Consider the following 20,183-nt stretch of genomic DNA (forward strand, 5'->3'; position numbering starts at 1 on the left):
TATTGGTGCTGACTGTATCTAATTTTCAAAAAATTAATTTAGTTTATGGCATGCTTGACTTGAAACACTTTCTCTCCTTTTAGGAGTGTTTCTTTAGTTTTGGTGATGACCATAAGATAGATTAAATGTCTTAGCTGGCCTCATATTGTTGTTTGTATAAAGCAGGGAGGGAATGATTGCTTTGTTTTTGAAACAGGTTCTCGCATCAATGGCAGATTCCAATGGACAAATATCAGCAGCTGCAATGGAACGCCTTACAGCGGCTGCTGCTGCTGAACCTTATGATTCTGTACGTTGTGCATTTGCATCATATGGAAGCTGTGGTGTGGAGCTTGCAGACGGCTGGAAAAGGAGGAGTCGCATGTGGTATGGAGTTGGACTTCCTACCAAAGCGGTACATTTTGGTGGGGGAGGGAGTGGGTGGGATTCTTGGATGTCAGTATTAGAGAAAGATGAGAATGGAGAGTGGGTGGAACTCCCCTTGGTAAGAAAATCAATTTCCATGCTCCAAGCACTTTTACTAGATGAGTCAGGGGTTGCTGCTGGAGGTAGTGGGTTCGGTTACGGTGGAGGGGCAGGAACAGGTGCTGGAGGAATGCACGCTTTGCAACAACTTCTTGATAGCGATCAGCCTTTTTTCACAATGCTCCGCATGGTGCTGCTGGCAATGAGAGAAGAAGATAAGGGGATTGAGAATTCACAGAGTTTAGCCAGGAGCAGGAGTGCTGTTGAGAGTTTGCCGATGAAACTGTCACGTATAGATTCATTCTCCACAATTCCAGCAATTCTGCACAATAAAAAAACAAAGGGTGCTTTACTTTGGTGGTAAGACCTTAGATCCATTTCTGGCCTGTTGAAAACAACTGTTAAATATGTCACTTTTATTGATTTAAATAAATTACTAGTTGGGCACAAACATTTACTCAGCATGGGCGCAGGGTTCTTGTGTTTGATAGCTATTCCTAAGTAGTGGGGCAAATCCCTTCTGGTCTAACTTTACAGAAGGCCCTTTGAGGTGTAGGACTTAGCAAATGTTTATTGGAGCCACTGCTTTACAATTGAACCTAATGGTAGCTAGTGCACCAAGATGTCTACACCCAAGCTGTCTGCCTCAGAGTTTACGCCGAAGGTAAACCCTGAAGCAGATGCCAACATTGTGTGGGGAAGTATACAACCAGCTGATTCCTCATCAATCTGTGAGTGTGCAACGTGCAGGCCAAGTCTTACAAAGATGTGCTTGATGCTACTGAAGTCCTTCAGTAATCTTTTCGGCTGAGTTCTCTCTGAAAAGGTAAAGCTGAAAGTGGTGTGAGAATGAAGGATTCTCAGGTGCCCAATTCTGTGTCTTTTACTCAGCTGGGCCTAGGGGGTCTAAGGCCAACCCTAAGGGTCAGCAGGCTTTTATGAGTTATTTTTGCAAAGTATATTTCCATTAAAGTTCAAGTTTGTCAAATGGACTTTATAAGATTGTTGGATTTAAATTCAGCCAACTTGTTGTCAAAGATATCAAGGTTCTTTCAGGATCTTTTACACTAAATGTTTGGCCTAAGTTATTACGGGTCACTTACATGTGGTACCTCTCAATATGGACTCAATGTTCAGGAGACGTCCATAATTATTCTCTCTCTGTAGCTCCTCCCTTTTGTCAGTTTCAGCGAAATTATGGGATCATGCTGAAGGATTGCCATGGCACATAAACAGTAAACCCATCTATATGTCTCTTGGGTGCTTATAAAACAGTCGTATGTAATCACACAGTTTGATTTGTGAAGGACAGTCTGTCATTTGTGAAGTGATGTTTATCATCATGCAGTTCATGTTAAGGATCAGTAGAGTATATTGTATTTGCTTAATCTAATTTTGGTAACCTTGATACAAGCGTTTCCTACTTGCCAATCGTTATGCTATAGCATGTATGGAGCCAAAGCTTTTCCGTTTTTGCTTTCTCAACTGGTGGATATCCATTTATACTTTATGTTTAATCACTCAAAAGCCTTGGGAGGGTTATCATGAGAAGTGCCAAAATTTAATGGTTTGGGCATCCTGAGGTGAAAATATGTTTTTAACTGTCATCCTTATTGCCAGAACACTCTGAGGAATCTCTTTATTGACACTTTGTTGTGTCGTTTGGGAACAGTGTTCTAGCACCGCTACTTACAATGCCCTTAACAGAGTCGAGGAGACAGCGGGTTCTTGTTTCAGCTTGCATAATGTATTCCGAGGTAAGAGTCTTACTGTTTTAACTGTGCTTATATTCTTTGTTCCTAAGATGGATAGAGGCATGGCCATTGTGCCAGACAAGCATGCAGGAAATGGTGGTTTGAAAGAAACAAGATTTTTGTTTCACTGCAAGATTGAAAGCTTGGCGTAGTTTTCAATTTTTGGGGTGACAGAAAAAACAAATTAGTGTAACCGTGTTTGGGCACTGTACATAAGCTTTGTCTGTTTATCTTGGTACTTTAGTTTTGTGTGAAATATACACATGTAAGGGAATTGCCAAAAAATACTAGGAAACTTAAAACATGAAGACTTTTTTTCCTTTCGCTCTATGATTCTTGGATCTAGTAACTTCTGCTCAGCTTCTTGGGGTTATAAAAAGGAAGTACTGCTATGGGAGGCTGTGTGTATATATACGTGTGTGTAAATAGACGTGCACACACACACACTTTAAAAAAGAAAAATAAAATTTGCATTAAGAAAGCGTTTACATTCATAGCTGTCTGGGACAGCTACTACTCATAACTAAAAACAGTAATAAAAAACTTCCAACTGGGCTTGAGGAAGGTCTCCAAAAGGAATGTGCATCCTGTAGAGACGAAGCAAAGAAGCTCGAAAGTACGGAAAAACATTCTCTGAAGGGTGCTCATACAGTCGAATGGTACGAGCATGACACAATGACCAAAGAGCTCAATATCGATACCAGGAGAAGAAATGATCACAACTATTTTTATTTTAAAAAAGGAAATTTTGCATTAAGAAAGCATTTACATTGTAGTTGTCCTAGAGTGGGACACCTACTACTCATAACTAAAACAATAATAAAAAACTGGGCTTGAGGAAGGTCTCCAAAGGAATGAGCATCCTGTAGAGACCAAAGCAAAGAGGCTCAAAAGACATTCTTTTTTTTTGGTAAAATCCAGTGCTATATTTATATGCTCATAAATTTACAAGATGGGAATTCTCCAAAATGGAGAGTATCCCAAAGATCAGAAACATAAAAAGAAAAGCTCTATGCAAGAAGCATCTAGATCACCCTCATGGCAGGCATCATATAAGGATTGCTGCAATGAGGCTCGGAAGGATTCATATGACTTGTGAATCTGCCGACCCAAGTATGCCAAATTATGCTCACTCCAGATTGTCCAAAGGGCCCAATATCTCACCCAAGAGAGAAATAGTGAGTATTGAGACAAAGACCTCATAAATCTGCCAAATAACCAAAAATGTTTCCCAAATCTGTGACTCGGGAAACGGAGCCGAAGATGATTTGAAATTCTCCCGAAGAGGTTCCTAGAACACGGGCATTGCCAAAGCAAATGGGAGACAGTCTCTGAAGGAGTGTGACATCTCAAACATGTGGATGGTGCAATGCGACGTTTGGCAAGTGTGACTCCCACTGACAATGTGCCTGTCATGCATCTCCAAAGAAAAAGTCTTTTTTAAAAGGCATTTTACACTTCCATAATATCCGGACATTCTTCCGCCACCATGAGAGGGGCTTCCTGATATGCTACAGAGTATTAGCATATTGCTGAATCCATGGAGCATGCAGAAGAAGCCTGTAGGCGGCAGGCAGAGGAACATGATGAGAGCATGGAGCAGATGGTTGCAATTGCCAATCCAATAGCCTGTCTGTGTCAGCCACAGGGGGAACAGGTAGAAAAGGATGTAACAAATCAGCAATTTTCTTCCATATCGACCTATGGTGCATTCCCAATGCATAGGAGGCAGTGTCCTGAGGAAAAGATAAGACATAACCCTGATTATCTACCACATCATGTATGTATCTAATGCCCAATTTCATGAGGTTGTATGCCCGAACAGGTTCCTGTAAAGCGAGTGGAATGTCAAAGATGGCACTCCAATGAATACTTTCTTTCCTCATTGAGTTTGTCCCCGAGCAATTACGAGGAGCCCATTTGACCTTAGAAAGTACTTGTTTCCAGTCAAGTATTAGAGCAGTAGAGAAAGGACAGCCAGGTATCTTCCCTACAAATCTCCCAATGACAACCTCCCAATGATCAGTAGTCCAATGACCATAGGCAGAAGTCCTCATGTTGACACACATGGATGCTATCATACAAGTCCATGGCTGTTGTTGGCGGAAAAAAGTATGGAGCATAGTCGCCTTCCTTTCAAGTACATGATATCTTATATTGAGGATATTAAGTCCACCATGCATCCTAGGAGAGCATACCAGTTCCATCTTCATCAGTCTCAATGCTTTCACAGCAGTTTTTGTCCTCCATAATATCTCCATAGCTTGAGACATAAAGTCTGAAATATCTCTGGAGGACCAATGTAGCAAAGGCAAAAAGAACTGGACATAGGACATTACAATGGACTGTACTATTCTGAGCCTGACATGAAGAGGCTAAGTAGAAATTTTTCAATATTCCAGTTTATGTTGAAGTCATTGGAAGATCCATTTTAATTGCTGCTTCCTGGTGATATGCCATCCTATAGGATATCCCAAATGCCTGACTACATCTTTGGAATGCACCACCTGATCTGGCCAGAGAATAGAATGCCAGTGACATTGTTTCAGTGGAAGCAATTTAGATTTGTCAAAATTAACATGCAATCCCACTGCCAATCCATACAATGATAGAGTGGTCATAAGCATGTGAACTTCCCGGGGAGAATTCTGTGGCATAAAGAAGGAATCATCAGCATATGCTTGTGCCAAGAAAGATGCAGCCCCAGGGATTAGACCAGCCATCTGTCCTGTGTTTGTAAGATGATCAAGATACATTAAGAGGGGATGGGTCGCAATGGCATAAAACAGAGCACTAAGAGGGCAGCTCTGTCTAACTGATTCTAATGTCCATGACTGAGATAGATGACCTCCAAGAATGCACTGAGAAGTAGAGCCAGAATAAAGCCAGTAAACTGCATTTGCTATCTTTGGACCAAAGCCCAACTTTGTCATGATTTGGGAGATAAAATTCCATTGAACAGTGTCAAATGCCTTAGCAATATCTACCTGCAATATGAGCACATCTTGATGCGAGTACTTAGCATATTCAATTGCAGTCAATGCATTGGAGATATTGTCATGGATTTGTCTATGTGGCACAAACCCATATTGATGAGGATGAAGGCCCGCATTCAGTATCCCGTGAAGCCTATACACAATCATTTTGGCAATGAGTTTGTAAACTACAGGCATCAAGGTAATAGGCCTCCAATTTGACATATGGTTACACAGATGTTTTTTGGGCACAAGTTTGACTATGCCATGCTTCCAAGAGTGCGGTAACTGATTTTCTTGCCAGGCAACATTGATCATTTGCAAGAGGACATCTTTCAAATCATCCCAAAAAGAAATATAAAATTCCACTGTAAGGCCATCCCAGCCAGGGGACTTGTATTTGCTGAGGTGGAGCAATGCATTATCAAGTTTTGTATCAGTAAAAGGTCTCTCCAAGGTGAGAGCATCATCCATTTCCACTATTTCAGAAATATATTGGAGGAATTCGCTCCTCGCATCTGTCATTTGATTTGATGGGGAACCAGGAGCAGAGAACAATTTCTGAAAATAATTTTGGCATTCATCTTGGAGATAAGAGAAAGAGTGCGTCCAAGAGCCATCTAGCTTCCTTACCCGGAGACATGAATTTTTCTGTCGAGTAGCATGCAGGCCTTGGAAAAAGGCTTTTGATGAGCAGCCCTTATCCATGAGGGGCTTCATTCTTGCTCTAATCTGCCATTTGTGCAATTTCCTCTGATCATTAGCAGTCAATTTAATCCGAGCATGTGAAAGGGAATCATTTTCTGATTCAGAAAGAGGCCTTAAATGTGAGAATTCAGTCAATTGTTGTGCTGTCCTTTTTGCCCATTTGACCTCATTCCTCCATTTAGTCATATGCGAGTTTCCATACTCCCTAATGGCATACTGTATACGAGAGACAAAGCTGTCCCAAGCATAGTCCATGTCCTCCTAGGCATGCAAAGGCAAGGGATGAATTGCAAGTCTGATCATTTGTTGGAAATAGTGATGTCGGAAATAAGCCTGATTAACATGCAATAATCTACCGGAAAGGGGTGGCAAATCATCCAGTGGCATACCAAGGTGCAGATTCATCCATAATGGGGCATGATCTGACAAGCCCAATGAGAAATCTATGAGGAGATGAGGGCTGAAATCTGCATATTGTTGTGGGTAAAACAAATACCATCTGTCAAGCCTTGCCCAGTATGTAGTAAGTGCATTATGATGAAAAGTATCCAGGCATTGACCCTTGAAGAAGCAGCCATAAATCTTCAGCCTGCACAGAAAGAAGCATGCTATCCCATTTCTGCCTTTCCAATGATAGCATATGAGATCTTGAAGTTCTCTGAAGAGTGATCACACACACACACACACACACACACACACACACACACACACCCCTACACACACACATACTTTATTTAGTGAAAGCTTTTGATTGATTATATTACAAGAGTAGCAACCTCAAAATGAGGCAGCCGAAATTACATCAACTGAAAATCTTAGTGTATGCTAGATATACATCATGATCTATGTAGTGCGTCTGCAAGCAATCGAAGAAGGATTGCTGTAGAGAACGCTTAAAAAAGCCAAACAAGGAAAATATGGGATCACCTAAGACTTTACAGTTCCTGTCTGGCCATAAAGTCAAGAGTGCCCAATAGCGAACCCAAACAAAGAAAAGATGAAACTTTGGTCTGGGTGGATGAAAACCAAAGAGCCAAAAAGACTTCTCAAAAGGAACAATCGGGAATCTCGCTCGCAGGCGCTGCCGAAGAAGATCAATGAACTCATGAGAACATGGACAAAACCAGAATAAATGAGGCACAGTTTCCTGAGAACTTAAACATCTGTGGCCAATATCTATCTAGATGGAAAAATGCCCAGAAGCACTTGCCAGAAGAAAAGCTGTTGCTGAAAAGGAGTTTTGTAGGCCCAAAGCTGATGTAATCTTTTTCTCCACCACACACAAAAACACACACACACATACACACATTTTTTGGGGTGAAAATTGAGTTGCTTTTATTACAAGATATCATCCTAGAATAAGCTGATGCGAAATACATAAAGAGAAAACCTCAATATAAGACATATATACATCATGATCTATGCACTTTGTCTGTAAGCAATCATAGAAAGATTGCTGCAGAGAGCGCCTAAAGAAACTAAAAATTGAAAACGTGGGATCATCAAAGACTCGATGATCTCTAGCCTTCCATAAAGTCCAGAGCGCCCAGTAACGAACCCAAACAAAAAACAAATCAAACTCTTTTGTAGTTCGGTGTATCCCAAAGATCCATAAAAAGTTTCCAAAGACAGCATTTGGAAATCTGGCATGTAAACATTGTCTAAGGAAAGTGAGAAAATCTTGAGTGGAGGAGCAATGCCAGAGTAGATGTGGCACAGACTCCCGCGGAGCTAAGCATCTACGACAAACAGCCGGAGCAATATGTCTGCGTGCCAGTAGTTGTCCAGATGGAAACACTCCCAATAGTACTCGCCACAAGAAAACTTGTTGTCCGAGTGGCATTTTAGAATGCCAAATGTATCTCAATCTTTTGCGCCACCACTTTGCTATGCTATTCATTTGCCAAAGCTGATTGAGCTTGTGAAAAACCCATGGTGGAGATAAAAGGACTCTGTATAATGAAGAAACAATAATATGTGACAGCCGTAAAGGTTTCAAGAATGACCCTGGAGAAGTAATAATCCAATCATCAAGACGTTCTTGAAGCTCCAATGGTGGAATGGGCTGAAAAGGCTGAAGCATAGCTGTAATTTTCCGCCAAATGGATCTGTAATGCATACCTAGGTCAAATTTTGCAGCTGCCAATGGAAAAGAAAGAGGAAACCCACCATCATCTTGGATGACATCTAGATGCCTTTTAAACTGAGGAAATAAGAGCGGCAAGGTTTTTGCACTTGCAACGGAGGGACAAAAACTCTAGACCAATGTATACTCTCTGCTCTGAGAGAGTTGCCTTGTAAAGAATCTCATCCATTCCAATTCAAATGAGAGAAGATATGCTTCCAATCCAGCAACATGCTAGAAATAAAAGGGCAACCCTTAATTTTGCCTTCCACAGAACGTAAAATAAAATCCCATTGTGTAGGCTGCCAATATCCAAAAGTAGGAGTGTTGAGTTGTAATAATAAGTGATGTATCATTGCAGCCCAAGGCTGAGAATCCTGTAGAAAATGCAGCATCATCTTTCCTTTGCGAGCAAGGATATGCACTTGAATGTTAAGGATATCTAATCCCCCGTGCATTTTTGGTGAACAGAGATGCTGTAAAGAGAGTAATCTGAAACTCTTCCTGCCATGTTTCGAACACCAAAGTTTCCAAAACAGTGGACATAAAAGGAGACAATTCAACCTTGCTGAACATCATGAGAGGCAAATAAAACTGAATATAAGTGACCAGAATCGATTGAACAATTCGTAGCCTAACATGAAGAGGTTATGTTGCCAATTTCCAATATTCCAGCTTTTTTTTCAGCTTGTCTAAAATCCAATCAGCTTGTTGGCGATGTGTAATCGACCAACCCAAAGGATAGCCTAAACGCCTAACCATCTGATTGGGTGGAACAGTTTCCCCCGGCCATAAAAGAGCATGCCACTGCAAAGGCAATAATTTAGACTTCTGAAAATTAATATAAAGACCAGCCGCCAACCCATATAATGATCGTGCCTGCATCAAGCAAGCTAGATCTTGCTTAGTATTTTGTGGAGTAAAAAAGGAATCATCTGCATAAGCTTGAGCAATCAAAGGGCTACTGTCATGATTTGTAGACCATGAAGCTCATCAGAGGTGACGAGATGATCCATATACTGAAGCATAGAATGAGTGGCTATGGCAGATAACAGTGCACTTAGTGGACAACCTTGCCGTACTAAGCAGCAAAGGGTCCACTCTTCAGAAACATCTCCAGATAGGATACAAGTAGCTTTACAGAGCCAATAAATAATGTGCTGCAATTTTGGCCCAAAACCCAATGCAATCATAGTTTGCGAAATAAAATCCCATAGTCCACTTAATTGTGTCAAATGCTTTAGCAATATCAACTTGTAGCAGTAAAACATCCTGCTGAGTATATTTTGCATATTCTATTCCAACATAGGCATTTGCAATGTTATCAGTGATGTTCCTACGATATTGCGCAGGATGAAGGCCATCATGCAAATACCCTTTAATCCAATTTCACCATTTTAGTGATGATCTTGTAAATGACAGGCATAAGGGTAATAGGCCTCCAATTAGCCATAGACTCATAGATCTGCTTCTTAGGAAGAAGCTTGGCCAGCCCTTTTTTCCATGAGTCTGGCATGTATTGCTTTCCCCATGCATAATTTATCATGTGGAACAAAGTTGACTTGAGGATATCCCAGAATGCAATGAAAAATTCAACTGTAAGACCATCCCATCTTGGAGATTTCCATCTGCCACAATATTTTACTGCTTCCAATAATTCACTTTTAGTGAATGAACCTTCCAAATCTAGAGCTTGCTGAGGAGAGCCAATAGGAGAAACATGCTGTAATAACTGATGCCTTGCATGAACCTGTTGAGAAGGAGGATCAGCAGTCCCAAATTGCTTTGAAAAATGATCCACACAGGTTGTAGCAAGCTAGGCTCTAGAGGAAGTCCAAATACCATCAGGCATCCGGGTTCTGCAGATATTTGCACAGTGTCTCTTGTAGTGTAGACTCTTAAAAAATTCCTTTGAGTAGCAACCTTTGTTAAGAAAGTCTCTCTGTCTTGCTCTTATCTCCCACTTAGTAATTTTCCTGTGCTCATTGCTTTGCAAACAATATCTGGCCTGACATAAAATTGCATTTTCATCAAAAGACAAAGGCCGAAACTGACTTAACTCAGTCAAAGATTGACAAGTGTCTTTGGCTCTAGCAACAGTTTGTCTCAATGCCTTCATGTATTCTTTGCCATAATCACGAATCACTAATTGCATGTGAAAAACAAATGCATCCCATGCATAATTCATATCAATATGACTCTGCTCTGACAGAGGCTGACATGCATTCAAAACCATCTCTTTATAACGATCATGTGCTAGATAGCTATCATTCACAATGAGGAGTCTCTTGTGTGACAAGCAATCAACTGGAATTTTATGAAAGGCGATCCTCAACCAAAGAGGAGCATGATTAGAATGCGTGAAGGCATGATCTACCCATAAAGAAGAAGTCATAATGTCACCATGCTGCGGATTGATCCTGTACCAATGATCCAATCGAGCCTGATACAAAGACTGAGCATTATGTTGAAAAGTAAAACCTGGCAGCAGAGGGGAAGCTTTCTTTCAAAGATCAGCAAAACTGAATTGCAACATTAATTGAGACCAACTTTGCTTCTCCAAAGCCAACATATGTGTGCGATGTGATGTATTATCTCCTTGCTGAGGAGCATTAATAAAGTCACCACAAAGAAAGGCATGCTTCCGCCAAGGATATCGCTGCATAGCATCCCAAATCATACCTCTACTGCGAGAGGATCGTGGAGTATACACCGAGGCAAATTCTAATATTTGTCTCTGTATAAGACACTGCATAACCATCCATCTGCCGTGTGCATCATTGAATGCAACAGGAGGCTGAAAATCATGCTTGATTAAAAAGACCACTCTGGAAAAAGCATGCTGCCCTGCATAGAAGATATCATAACCAGCAAAATGACCATGCTGTCCAGCATACATGTGCTGATTATGCTCCTGTAAGGCAACTATGTCAGGCTGTAAATGACGGAGATACCCCCATACTATTTTCCATTTGTGAGCATTACACAAACCCTGTACATTAAGTGCCAAACACTTTATTTGTGATAGCATATTTACAGATTATGTATAATGATAATCAAACTGACTCAAGTCTGCATATCCATTTTAGGGTCAGAACCTCTACCCTGAGGTGACAAAGGCGCCTAATGAGAGGACAGCAATCCCGCCACATCCTCTTTCGGGAAAAGAATGCGATTTGCTGTCATAGCAGCCCAGGTAATGCCCACACCTGAATTTTCTTCAGGAGTGTGACCGTTGGATGTAGTACCATTCAATGTACGTGGAGGTAGCTGTGACAGTTGTGCACAGAGTCTGCCAAGCTTCTCGTAAAGGCTTTTCTTTGCCTTTGGATTGAGAGGTCAAAGGAAAAAAAGCAGACGTATTTCCAGTAGAAACAGTAGGCGCTTTGCCTTAATCTAGGGCCCCAAAAACGTGTTTATCTGGTTTATTTTTAATCACTGGAAAAGCACCCATGCCCTTGTTTTGCATTTGTGTGGACAAAGTATCCTGTGGCATCTTGTGTTGAGGCACACACAAAGGACACTGCGAAACCATATGATCAATTTTTTTTGCATTCAAAACAAGCACCTGCAAACAAACCCCACTTGAGCTTGTAGAATGCACTGCCCATAGGCACATTGTTGATAGTGATGGAATAAGAATCAAGTGTAGGATTGTCAGTATCCTACAATATGCAAAATCTATTAGAATTCCCATTTGGTATGGGAGGACAAACCACTTTGCCTAATGATGCTGCAATTTTGGGTAAAATGGAGGCCAAGTACTGTGGGAAGTCCAGCACCTCCACCAAAACTGGATATCTATGACGAACAAGTGCTTGATAGTCCCTGGTTGGCGACCATGGAAGGACATGCACCATTTGTTGCCCAAAGAAAAGGGGAGAGTGCTCCAAAAGAATCTACTTATGTTCTTCATCTGTCATAATTACCTTAAAAAAACCCCTTGTTGCATAATGTTGTCACATGCACCCTTGCACTTGGGTGCAAAGTGACACATTGGCTACATCGACAAGTGCGTAATGGTTCCCTAATAGGAGATTTTGTCTTATGCTGTGACCCCTTTGTGAGCCCTTGTCCAGGGACAGTTAGGCACAAGCTACTAAAGTCAGTCTCTCAGCCTTAGGTCAAGTCAGAAGATCAGTCCTTGTTCACTAGTACCCACTGGAGAACCGTAGGGTAGTGTTTTTGTCTTAGGTTTAGGGATAGTTTTAGGTCCAACCTAGGATAGGAGTTTTGGGCCCCCTCAGGGCTTAAACAAGTGAAGAGAACGGCAGGGGAAGGGCGGCCTTTATAGGCTACTCTGCACTCCTCCCTAGGCTGCCTTTATGGGGCCTAGGGCTGCTATTTATGGGGCCTAGTGCTGCCTTTATGGGGCCTAGGGCTGCCATTTATGGGGCCAAGGAACCAGACAACCAGCCCCAAAAGCCCTATAAATAGGGGGCCTCCAGGCCCTCTTTCCTCATTCATTTCTCCCAGCACTTCAGCCTCCTACAGCTCCTCCTCAGCCCCCTTTGAACAGCCTCACACTCGCCCCTAGTGGCATCAGTTCAGCCCTCTGGGAAGGTGTTCACGCAGCGCATTAGATGGGGAGTCGGGACAGCGAACAGAGTAAGGTTTGGGGTGTGTTTCAGCAGCTCTTTTCAGTTATCTCTTAAGTTTTTCACAGCTCATTCTCTCTTTATTTCAGTCATCTCTCGGCTCTCTTATAGGATCTATCACTCCTTGCTTTCACTCTCTCACTCACACAATAACCCTGCATTCCGGTGGACAGCACAAGCCTCTCCTTGTCTTGCAGAGGCATCCTACATTGTCAGTGTGGACAGCATCAAGGTCTCGGTATTGGTCGGCATTGCCTCTGAGGTCTTTGGGTCTGCTATAGGTGTGCACAATGAGCTCTTCAGAAGCGCGTTTTTTGTGCTCTCTCGAAGAGTGTTCTTTGTATTTCGCAGTTCTCCTTGTATAAAGCAAATTCTTCCGTGATTGGGGGAGGGGGTCCTCAGTGGGTACAGGGACCCAATCGGTTGTGGACTCTACTCTCTCTACCCTCATCTCCTTTCTCTCTCTATGGTGTACAATGCTAATTCCTCGCTAAGGGTTTAAAGAAGGTCTTGCTGTGAATTACACGATCAGATTACCGTTGCATATTACAAATGTACCTTGCGGACAAAAGATCCTCCAAGTGTCCCAGTTAACCATTTTCCAACATTTGCAGCAACATGCATACGACCTGGAAAGAAAATAATGGCAGCATGCTGAGTATAATCCTTGACAGGATTCACTATATCATCCACATCAACCATGAGGCCCGCAGTACGGGTTGAATCTTTCCATGCTTTGCGTGTATCTTCGAAGCCCCCCCATGTATAACATCATAAACCAATTTGGCTTCGAAGGAGTCATGAACAGGGTCATCCTGACCCTTAGACTGCTTCTGTTTCTTATGCTGTCCCAAGCGATCTTTGTGAAAAGTTTCTCATAGGCATAATCAGCCATGATGAGCTGTGAAAACCTTTTGCTCAGTTGTCAATCCAACAACCAATGAAACTCCCGCACAACAAATTAATATTAAAAGAGTGGGAGCTTGGAGAGCTTCATACACATATTCTCCCGTGAGGGTGTACGGCGAAGCTATACTGAATCTTGCGTACAGAATCTGACACCCAGTACGGAGGTTTGACAGGCGAAATATGACATCAGTAAGGCTTCCTGCGTACAGAGTCTGACAACAGTACGGAAACTTGTGTATGGTATGTAACAGCCAGTATGCGTTAGAAACATGGTGAAGGGAGAGAGAGAGAGAGAGAAGGTTAGGGTGTGAGGAAATGATGCTTAAATGAAGACATGGCATCATGAAGTGTATGCAAGACAAGTGAAGTACAAGCCTTATATAGGCTACTCACTCACACACTAGCACCTAGTGCATATGGGATAAGTCCCATGATGACACGTGGCACTCACACATGACTCACACACAGACTAGTACTAGATCACCTAGTACTTCACACTAACACATCACATCACCATACTCTTTGGCTATGATATCTCCAACACCCTGATAGTGACTTCTCAATCAGCTTGTGACCGCCAAGGGCAAACCATCACTCGTCATCCCCCCTTACTTTGAATTGGGTGGTCAATACCATCAATTCAAGTAAAAGACAAGACATTCATTTTTGGGGGACAACCCAAGGCAGAGTATCTCTCCCCCCCCCAGAAAATTACTTCATTAAGTATGAATAAAAACTGCGAGAGCAAGCTCAAATGCGGGAGTACATCATGCAATGCAGGAGGAAAAAACTGCTCAAAATGAGCTAATAAAGAACCAAGGCGGAGGCTGAAAATGCCATCTCAACCTTGAAGAAGACTCAGAGAAGAAAGGAGATCCTCTCCAAACTCTAAAAAAAGTAACTCTCCTGGCAGTGGCTGCTCTGGAGGATCCCTGCATGCTCGCCTAAATGGCCATCAGAGTGTGTACTGTGTTAGTCCAAATACTGGCCATAGTATGGGAAGGGTGAACTTGGATACCCTCCATTGCCTCTGTACTTGGCTCTGCAAATATGCCACGTTGCAATGCTAGCCAATATCTCCCAAGACGTGTCCACTGAGGCATGAGCAGCTCTGAAAGGAGTGAAGGGAACATCCTAGAGGGAACAAGACTCCACTGAGTGTCGTTGTACAATGAAAGCTGGATCTGGATCATGTCCCTCGAAAAACACCTGTGGGCCAGTAAGAGATAACCAAGCCATTGAACCCCAGCTCATATAGAAAAGTGCTGTATGAAAGATGCTGAAAATCCTAGCAACACCTTTCCAGATCGTCCTTGCCTGTCTGCACTCCCAAAGGCAATGCCGTACTGACTCAACTGCCATGTGACAACGAGGACAAGTAGGATCAGCCCCGAACCTGAATCTGCACAGATTCATTGCAATCCCTCCATGAATAGAAAGCCAAAAGAAAAGAGTGATCTTTCTATTCCTGAGGGATTTCCAGAGCCTACGCTAAAAGTTCTTTCGCACAACTGCGGAAATCTGAAAACTATCCCTATGTGGCGCTCTGGAGGGCCTCCAACCTCTACTGTTGAGCTGAAATCTCCGGGCACTTCTAACCGTGTAGTGAAAGAACGGGAAGCTCTTTTCTCGGTGCCCCTCATCAATCCATTCCCACTCCCTTGGGTCCCACTCACTCCCTTGGGTCCCACTGCAAGAACCTAATAGGGGAACCAACATACAACCAGAGTCTCCAAGACCCTAGTGCAAGGAGAATAGGATCAGGGTCAAGAAACCACAGTGAGTCCCTATCCCACTCCATGAATCCTGCAATCTTGACAGGCTGAAATGCCACCTCCAAAAGAATATCATCAGAAGATATGATAAGTCTACCTTCCACGGACTGAACATCAAAGACAAGGGTATCCTCATCTGCATCCTGCAATGCAATAATTTGTAATGGAATGCCCGTCCCTGAAAACGCTTCCCACCAAGTGGACTCTGTAAGCGGCATGTCATGTGTGTCAATCCACTCTGGCGGAATGGCTGCCTTTATCTGCTGTATTCTGAGTGCACTCCCTCTGAGGTGGCCAACTGCTAAAAGTCTCTGATCCTCTAGAAGTCTCATAAAGGCTTGCCAAGTGTCTACAGTAGAGGCAGGTCTCCTCTCCCATCTAGACCACTGCATATAATGTGACACTCCAAGTGGCCTGCCATGATTCTCCAAAATCGAGTCATTCCACATGATTGGCTGCCTGTGAATTTCTTCGCGAGAGGTGGGTGAAACTCTATGAAGTGTGTTTCTGAAGCAGCCCCAAGCTTTCAAAATAGCAGCCATGAGAGGGGAAGAGGGAGATTTGAGATCGGCTAAAGTAAAGATCCATCTGCTGCTGTCCAACCAATCTCCCCCATGAGAAGGGGCACAAGACTGAATGCTACGTGAGAAAAAATCCTTCCAGGGCTCTTGTCCAGGCATCAGTCCACGTACTACAAACTTGCAGAGTAAGGCAATACACTGCAAGTTGGGTCAATAATATTGAGACCTCCTTCTCCTGTGGGGAGAATGAGGGTCTCCCAAGCCACCCTAGCTACAACATTTGAGGTGCCATCTAAACCACTCCATAGGAAGTTTCTGATAGGTCTCATGAGCCGAGCGATACAACCTCTAGATCTGCACCAACATGAGCAGACAAACTAGGCAGTGACCAATAAGACGTGGTTCACAACCATAACTTTGGATGCAAGGTTAAGTCTGGATGAACTCTAAAAGATGAGTTTCCTCCTGAGACTCTCCAACACAGGAGCGAACTGCTGTGTTGGAGAGATGCCCACCCTAACCTAGCATCCCAAATACTTTACGGAGACTCCCTCTGAATCCAAGTGAACCCTATGTCAATCCCCCAGACTGGAGTGTCCTCATCACTGATCCAAAAACCATTGGATTTGTTCCAATTTATGTGTGCACCTGCCGCAATGCAAAACAAATCCAATGCCGTTCTGAATGAATTCAGTGTCTGTGGAGTGGCATCCAAAAAAACAGCCGTATCATCTGTCAACTCACTGTCTAAGAGCTCATCCTCCTGCCTCTGAGGAAGCCTGAGCCCCACAATCCCAGCTTGAGCTCCAATGTAATAGCTCATAGCCTCAGCCACAAAAAGGAATAAAAAGGGGGCTAAGGGGCATCCTTGACGGACTGCTGGTAATCTCAAACTTGTCCCCCCTGACTCCACCAATAAGAACCTGGCTGTGGGCTGATCTGTAGAGGGCTGACACCCCTCTGATCCATGTGTCTGAGAAGCCAAAACGAGTAAGTGTGCCCTCTAGAAAGCCCCAGTCTACCCTGTCATAAGCTTTCTCAAAGTCCAAGAGTAGAATGGCCAGCCTGTGGCCATTATGCATGGCCCAATCCGAAGGCCATTATGCATATGCTGCGTATTCCGAGGAGTAAAAAGGAATCATCAGCATATGCCTGAGCAATCATAATACCACTCCCTGAAATTTCTAATCCATGAAGCATGTCCATGGCAACCAAATGATCCATATATTGCAGCATAGGATGGGTGGCAATGGCATAAAGCAAGGCGCTAAGTGGACAGCCCTGCCGAACCGAACACCGAAGAGTACAAGCTTCAGAAAGATCCCCAGAGAGTATACAAGCCGCCTGACTGTCACTATAAAGCCAATAAGTAATGTGCTGCAATTTTGCACCAAAACCCAATGCTCGCATAGTCTGAGCAATAAAATCCCATTGGATTGTGTCAAAAGCCTTGGCAATATCAACCTGCAATAATAAAACATCTTGCTCATTATATTTGGCATATTCTATGCCGACATATGCATTAACAATATTATCTGTAATATGCCGGTGAGGAACAAAACCATACTGAGCAGGATGAAGGCCATCATGCATATATCCTTTAGTGCGATCAACCACCATTTTAGTGATGATCTTATAAATAACAAGCATAAGAGTGAGGGCCTCCAATCACCCAAGGAGTCACATATTTGCTTTTTAGGAAGTAATTTGACAATGCCTTTTTCCATGAATGTGGCAAATGCTGATTTTCCCAAGCAGAATTGATCATGCATAAGAGGGGCAGCTTAAGAATATCCCAGTATGCAAGAAAGAACTCAACAGTGAGACCATCCCATCCTGGAGATTTCCATCTACCACAGGATTTCAAAGCATCAAATAGCTCCCGTTTAGTGAAAGGCACTTCCGAATCGACAGCATGTGTAGGAGAAACAATGGGAGAAACATAGCGAAGGAGCTCAGCTCTTGTTGAAATAACCTCTCGAGAAGGAAGATCTGCCATGCCAAACTGTGTGGAGAAATGAGCAACATATGCTGCAGCAAGTTGTGCCGGAGAGGAAGTCCGAATCCCATCAGGCATCGAAGCACGACATATATTTGAAGATTGCTTCTTGGCATGTAAACTTTTAAAAAATTCCTTAGACGAGCAACCTTTATCCAAGAAGGCTTTCTGCCTCACACGGGTTTCCCATTTAGATACTTTCCTGAGATCATTACTTTGCTCCTGAGATCATTACTTTGCAAGCAAAATCTAGCCTGACAGATCAAGTCATTTTGTTCCCTAGAGAGAGGCCTGAAATGACTCAGCTCAGTTAATGATTGACAATTTTGTTATGTTTGAGCCACATTTGCCCTCAAATTTTTCATGTAATTTTTTCCATAATCCCTAACAACAATAGATTGCATTCTGGTAACAAAAGCAGTCGAGGCATAGCCTAAGTCAATGAGACTTTGACGAGAAAGAGGCTGACACGCATCATAGACCAAAGCCTTGTAGGCATCATGCTGCGATTAATTGTTGTTCATGATAAGCATCCTTTTGTGTGATAGGCGATCCTCTGGCATGTCGTGGAAAGAAATCCTCAACCATAGAGGGGCATGATCTGAATGCACAATCTGAATGCACAAAAGTGTAATCCACCCACACACACACACACTTTTTTTTTTTGGGTAATATCCAGTGCAGTATATTTATATGCTCATAAATTTACATGATGGGAGGTCTCCGAAATGGAGAGTATCCCAAGGATCAGAAACATAAAAAGAAAAGCTCTATGCAAGAAGCATCCATATCACCCTCATGGCAGGCATCATATAAGGATTGCCACAATGAGGCTCGGAAAGATTCATATGACTTGTGAATCTGCCGACCCAAGTATGCCAAATTATGCTCACTCCAGATTGTCCAAAGAGCCCAATATCGCACCCAAGAGAGAAATAGTGAGTATTGAGACAAAGACTTCATAAATCTGCCAAAGAGCCAGAAATGTTTGCCAAATCTGCGCACACTTTTTTTTTTGTGAAGAAATCTTTTATTGCTGTAAAATAATTACATTCATAGTTACTTCGAAACTGAAGTAACTATTACTCAACTAAAGATCTCAGTATAAGCTGTATACACATCCTGATCAATCAAACGAGTTTGAACACAATCATAGAATGATTGTTGCAGAGATAGTTTGAAAAAAATAAAGGATGAAAAAAGGGGATCACCAAAGACTCTATGATTTCTGTCCATCCATAAAGTCCATAGTGCCCAATAGCGTACCCATATAAAAAATAAATCAAAACCCTGTCTCGGTGGATGAAAACCAAACAACCAGAAAAGCTTGCCAAAAGTAACAGTAGGAAATCTCGCTCGAAGCCTCTGTCGGATGAGAGCGATGAAGGTACAAGTATGTGGACAGAACCAAAAGATGAGCCTACAGTGGGAAAATGGCATCCTTTCTTGCAACCAAAGTGCAACCCTTGATTGTCACAAAAAGGATCCTAAGTGGGACCCCATTCTACCAATTCCATTGGAGCAGGTACACGTGTGTACTTTGCATGCTGAACTACATATACTTGATAAGTTACTCTATCTCCATCTAGTTTATGCTTGGAATTTGAGGCCACAGCAAGTATTTGCACAATGCATTGCAAAAGCTGAAGAACTACTCTCACTAATGGGACTTCACGGAGGCAATATGAAGCTTAAGTAGGACAAGAAACAATCAGGAAAGACACAAAATCATCCTGCTAAAGTGTCCATGGGTGGAGGAAAGGCAAGGAGGTTCTTGTCCAACCACAATGCTGATGAAGAAGCACAGATTCAGTGGGGTGTAAGCATCTGTGACAAACAGCTGGAGCAATATGTCAGTGTGCAAGTATTGTTCGAAGAGGGACGTTGTAATGACAAAGGAGACGCAGCCTTTTTCTCCACCACTTTAGTGGGCGATCCATATGCCAAACAATATTTGCTCTGTTAGAAATCCAAGGCAGAAGTAATAGCACTTTATACAGTGATGGCACTGTGATATGTGAGAACTTCAAGGGACGGGCTGAAGAGTAAGAAGAGCGTAAAATCCAATCCTCAAGCCTATTTTGAAGTTCCATGCGAGGTACCCGCAAAAACGGTTGAAGCATTGCTGAAATCCGATGCCAGAGAGGACGATAATGAGCTTCCAAACTGTATTTGCTGGCAGCCATAGAAAAGGATAAAAGTGTGCCATCATCCTGAAGTACATCTGCCACAGATGTGATGCCTTTAAAGGAGAGAAAGTAAGAACGTCTTGGTTCTTGAATGGCCAAAGAAGGGTGGAATACTTTAGACCAATAAATATTCTCAGCCCTCAAGGAGTTTCCCGACAAAGAGTC

General features: G+C 42.7%; 1 protein-coding gene across 1 annotated transcript in view; it reads left to right on the forward strand.

The window, feature by feature from the left end:
* LOC147898840 (WD-40 repeat family protein / beige-like protein) overlaps nt 1-20,183 on the forward strand; it is a 181,787-nt gene that overhangs the window by 47,919 nt on the left and 113,685 nt on the right. Inside the window, exons 10-11 of the mRNA XM_087379237.1 lie at nt 197-825; nt 2,138-2,222. Of these exons, the coding sequence (XP_087235363.1) occupies nt 197-825; nt 2,138-2,222 (714 nt within the window). The remainder of the gene's footprint in view (nt 1-196; nt 826-2,137; nt 2,223-20,183) is intronic.

Source organism: Dipteris shenzhenensis, chromosome 9 (assembly GCF_047967505.1).
Source record: "Dipteris shenzhenensis isolate YYH24624 ecotype China chromosome 9, Dip_SZ_1.0, whole genome shotgun sequence".
NCBI lineage: Eukaryota > Viridiplantae > Streptophyta > Polypodiopsida > Gleicheniales > Dipteridaceae > Dipteris > Dipteris shenzhenensis.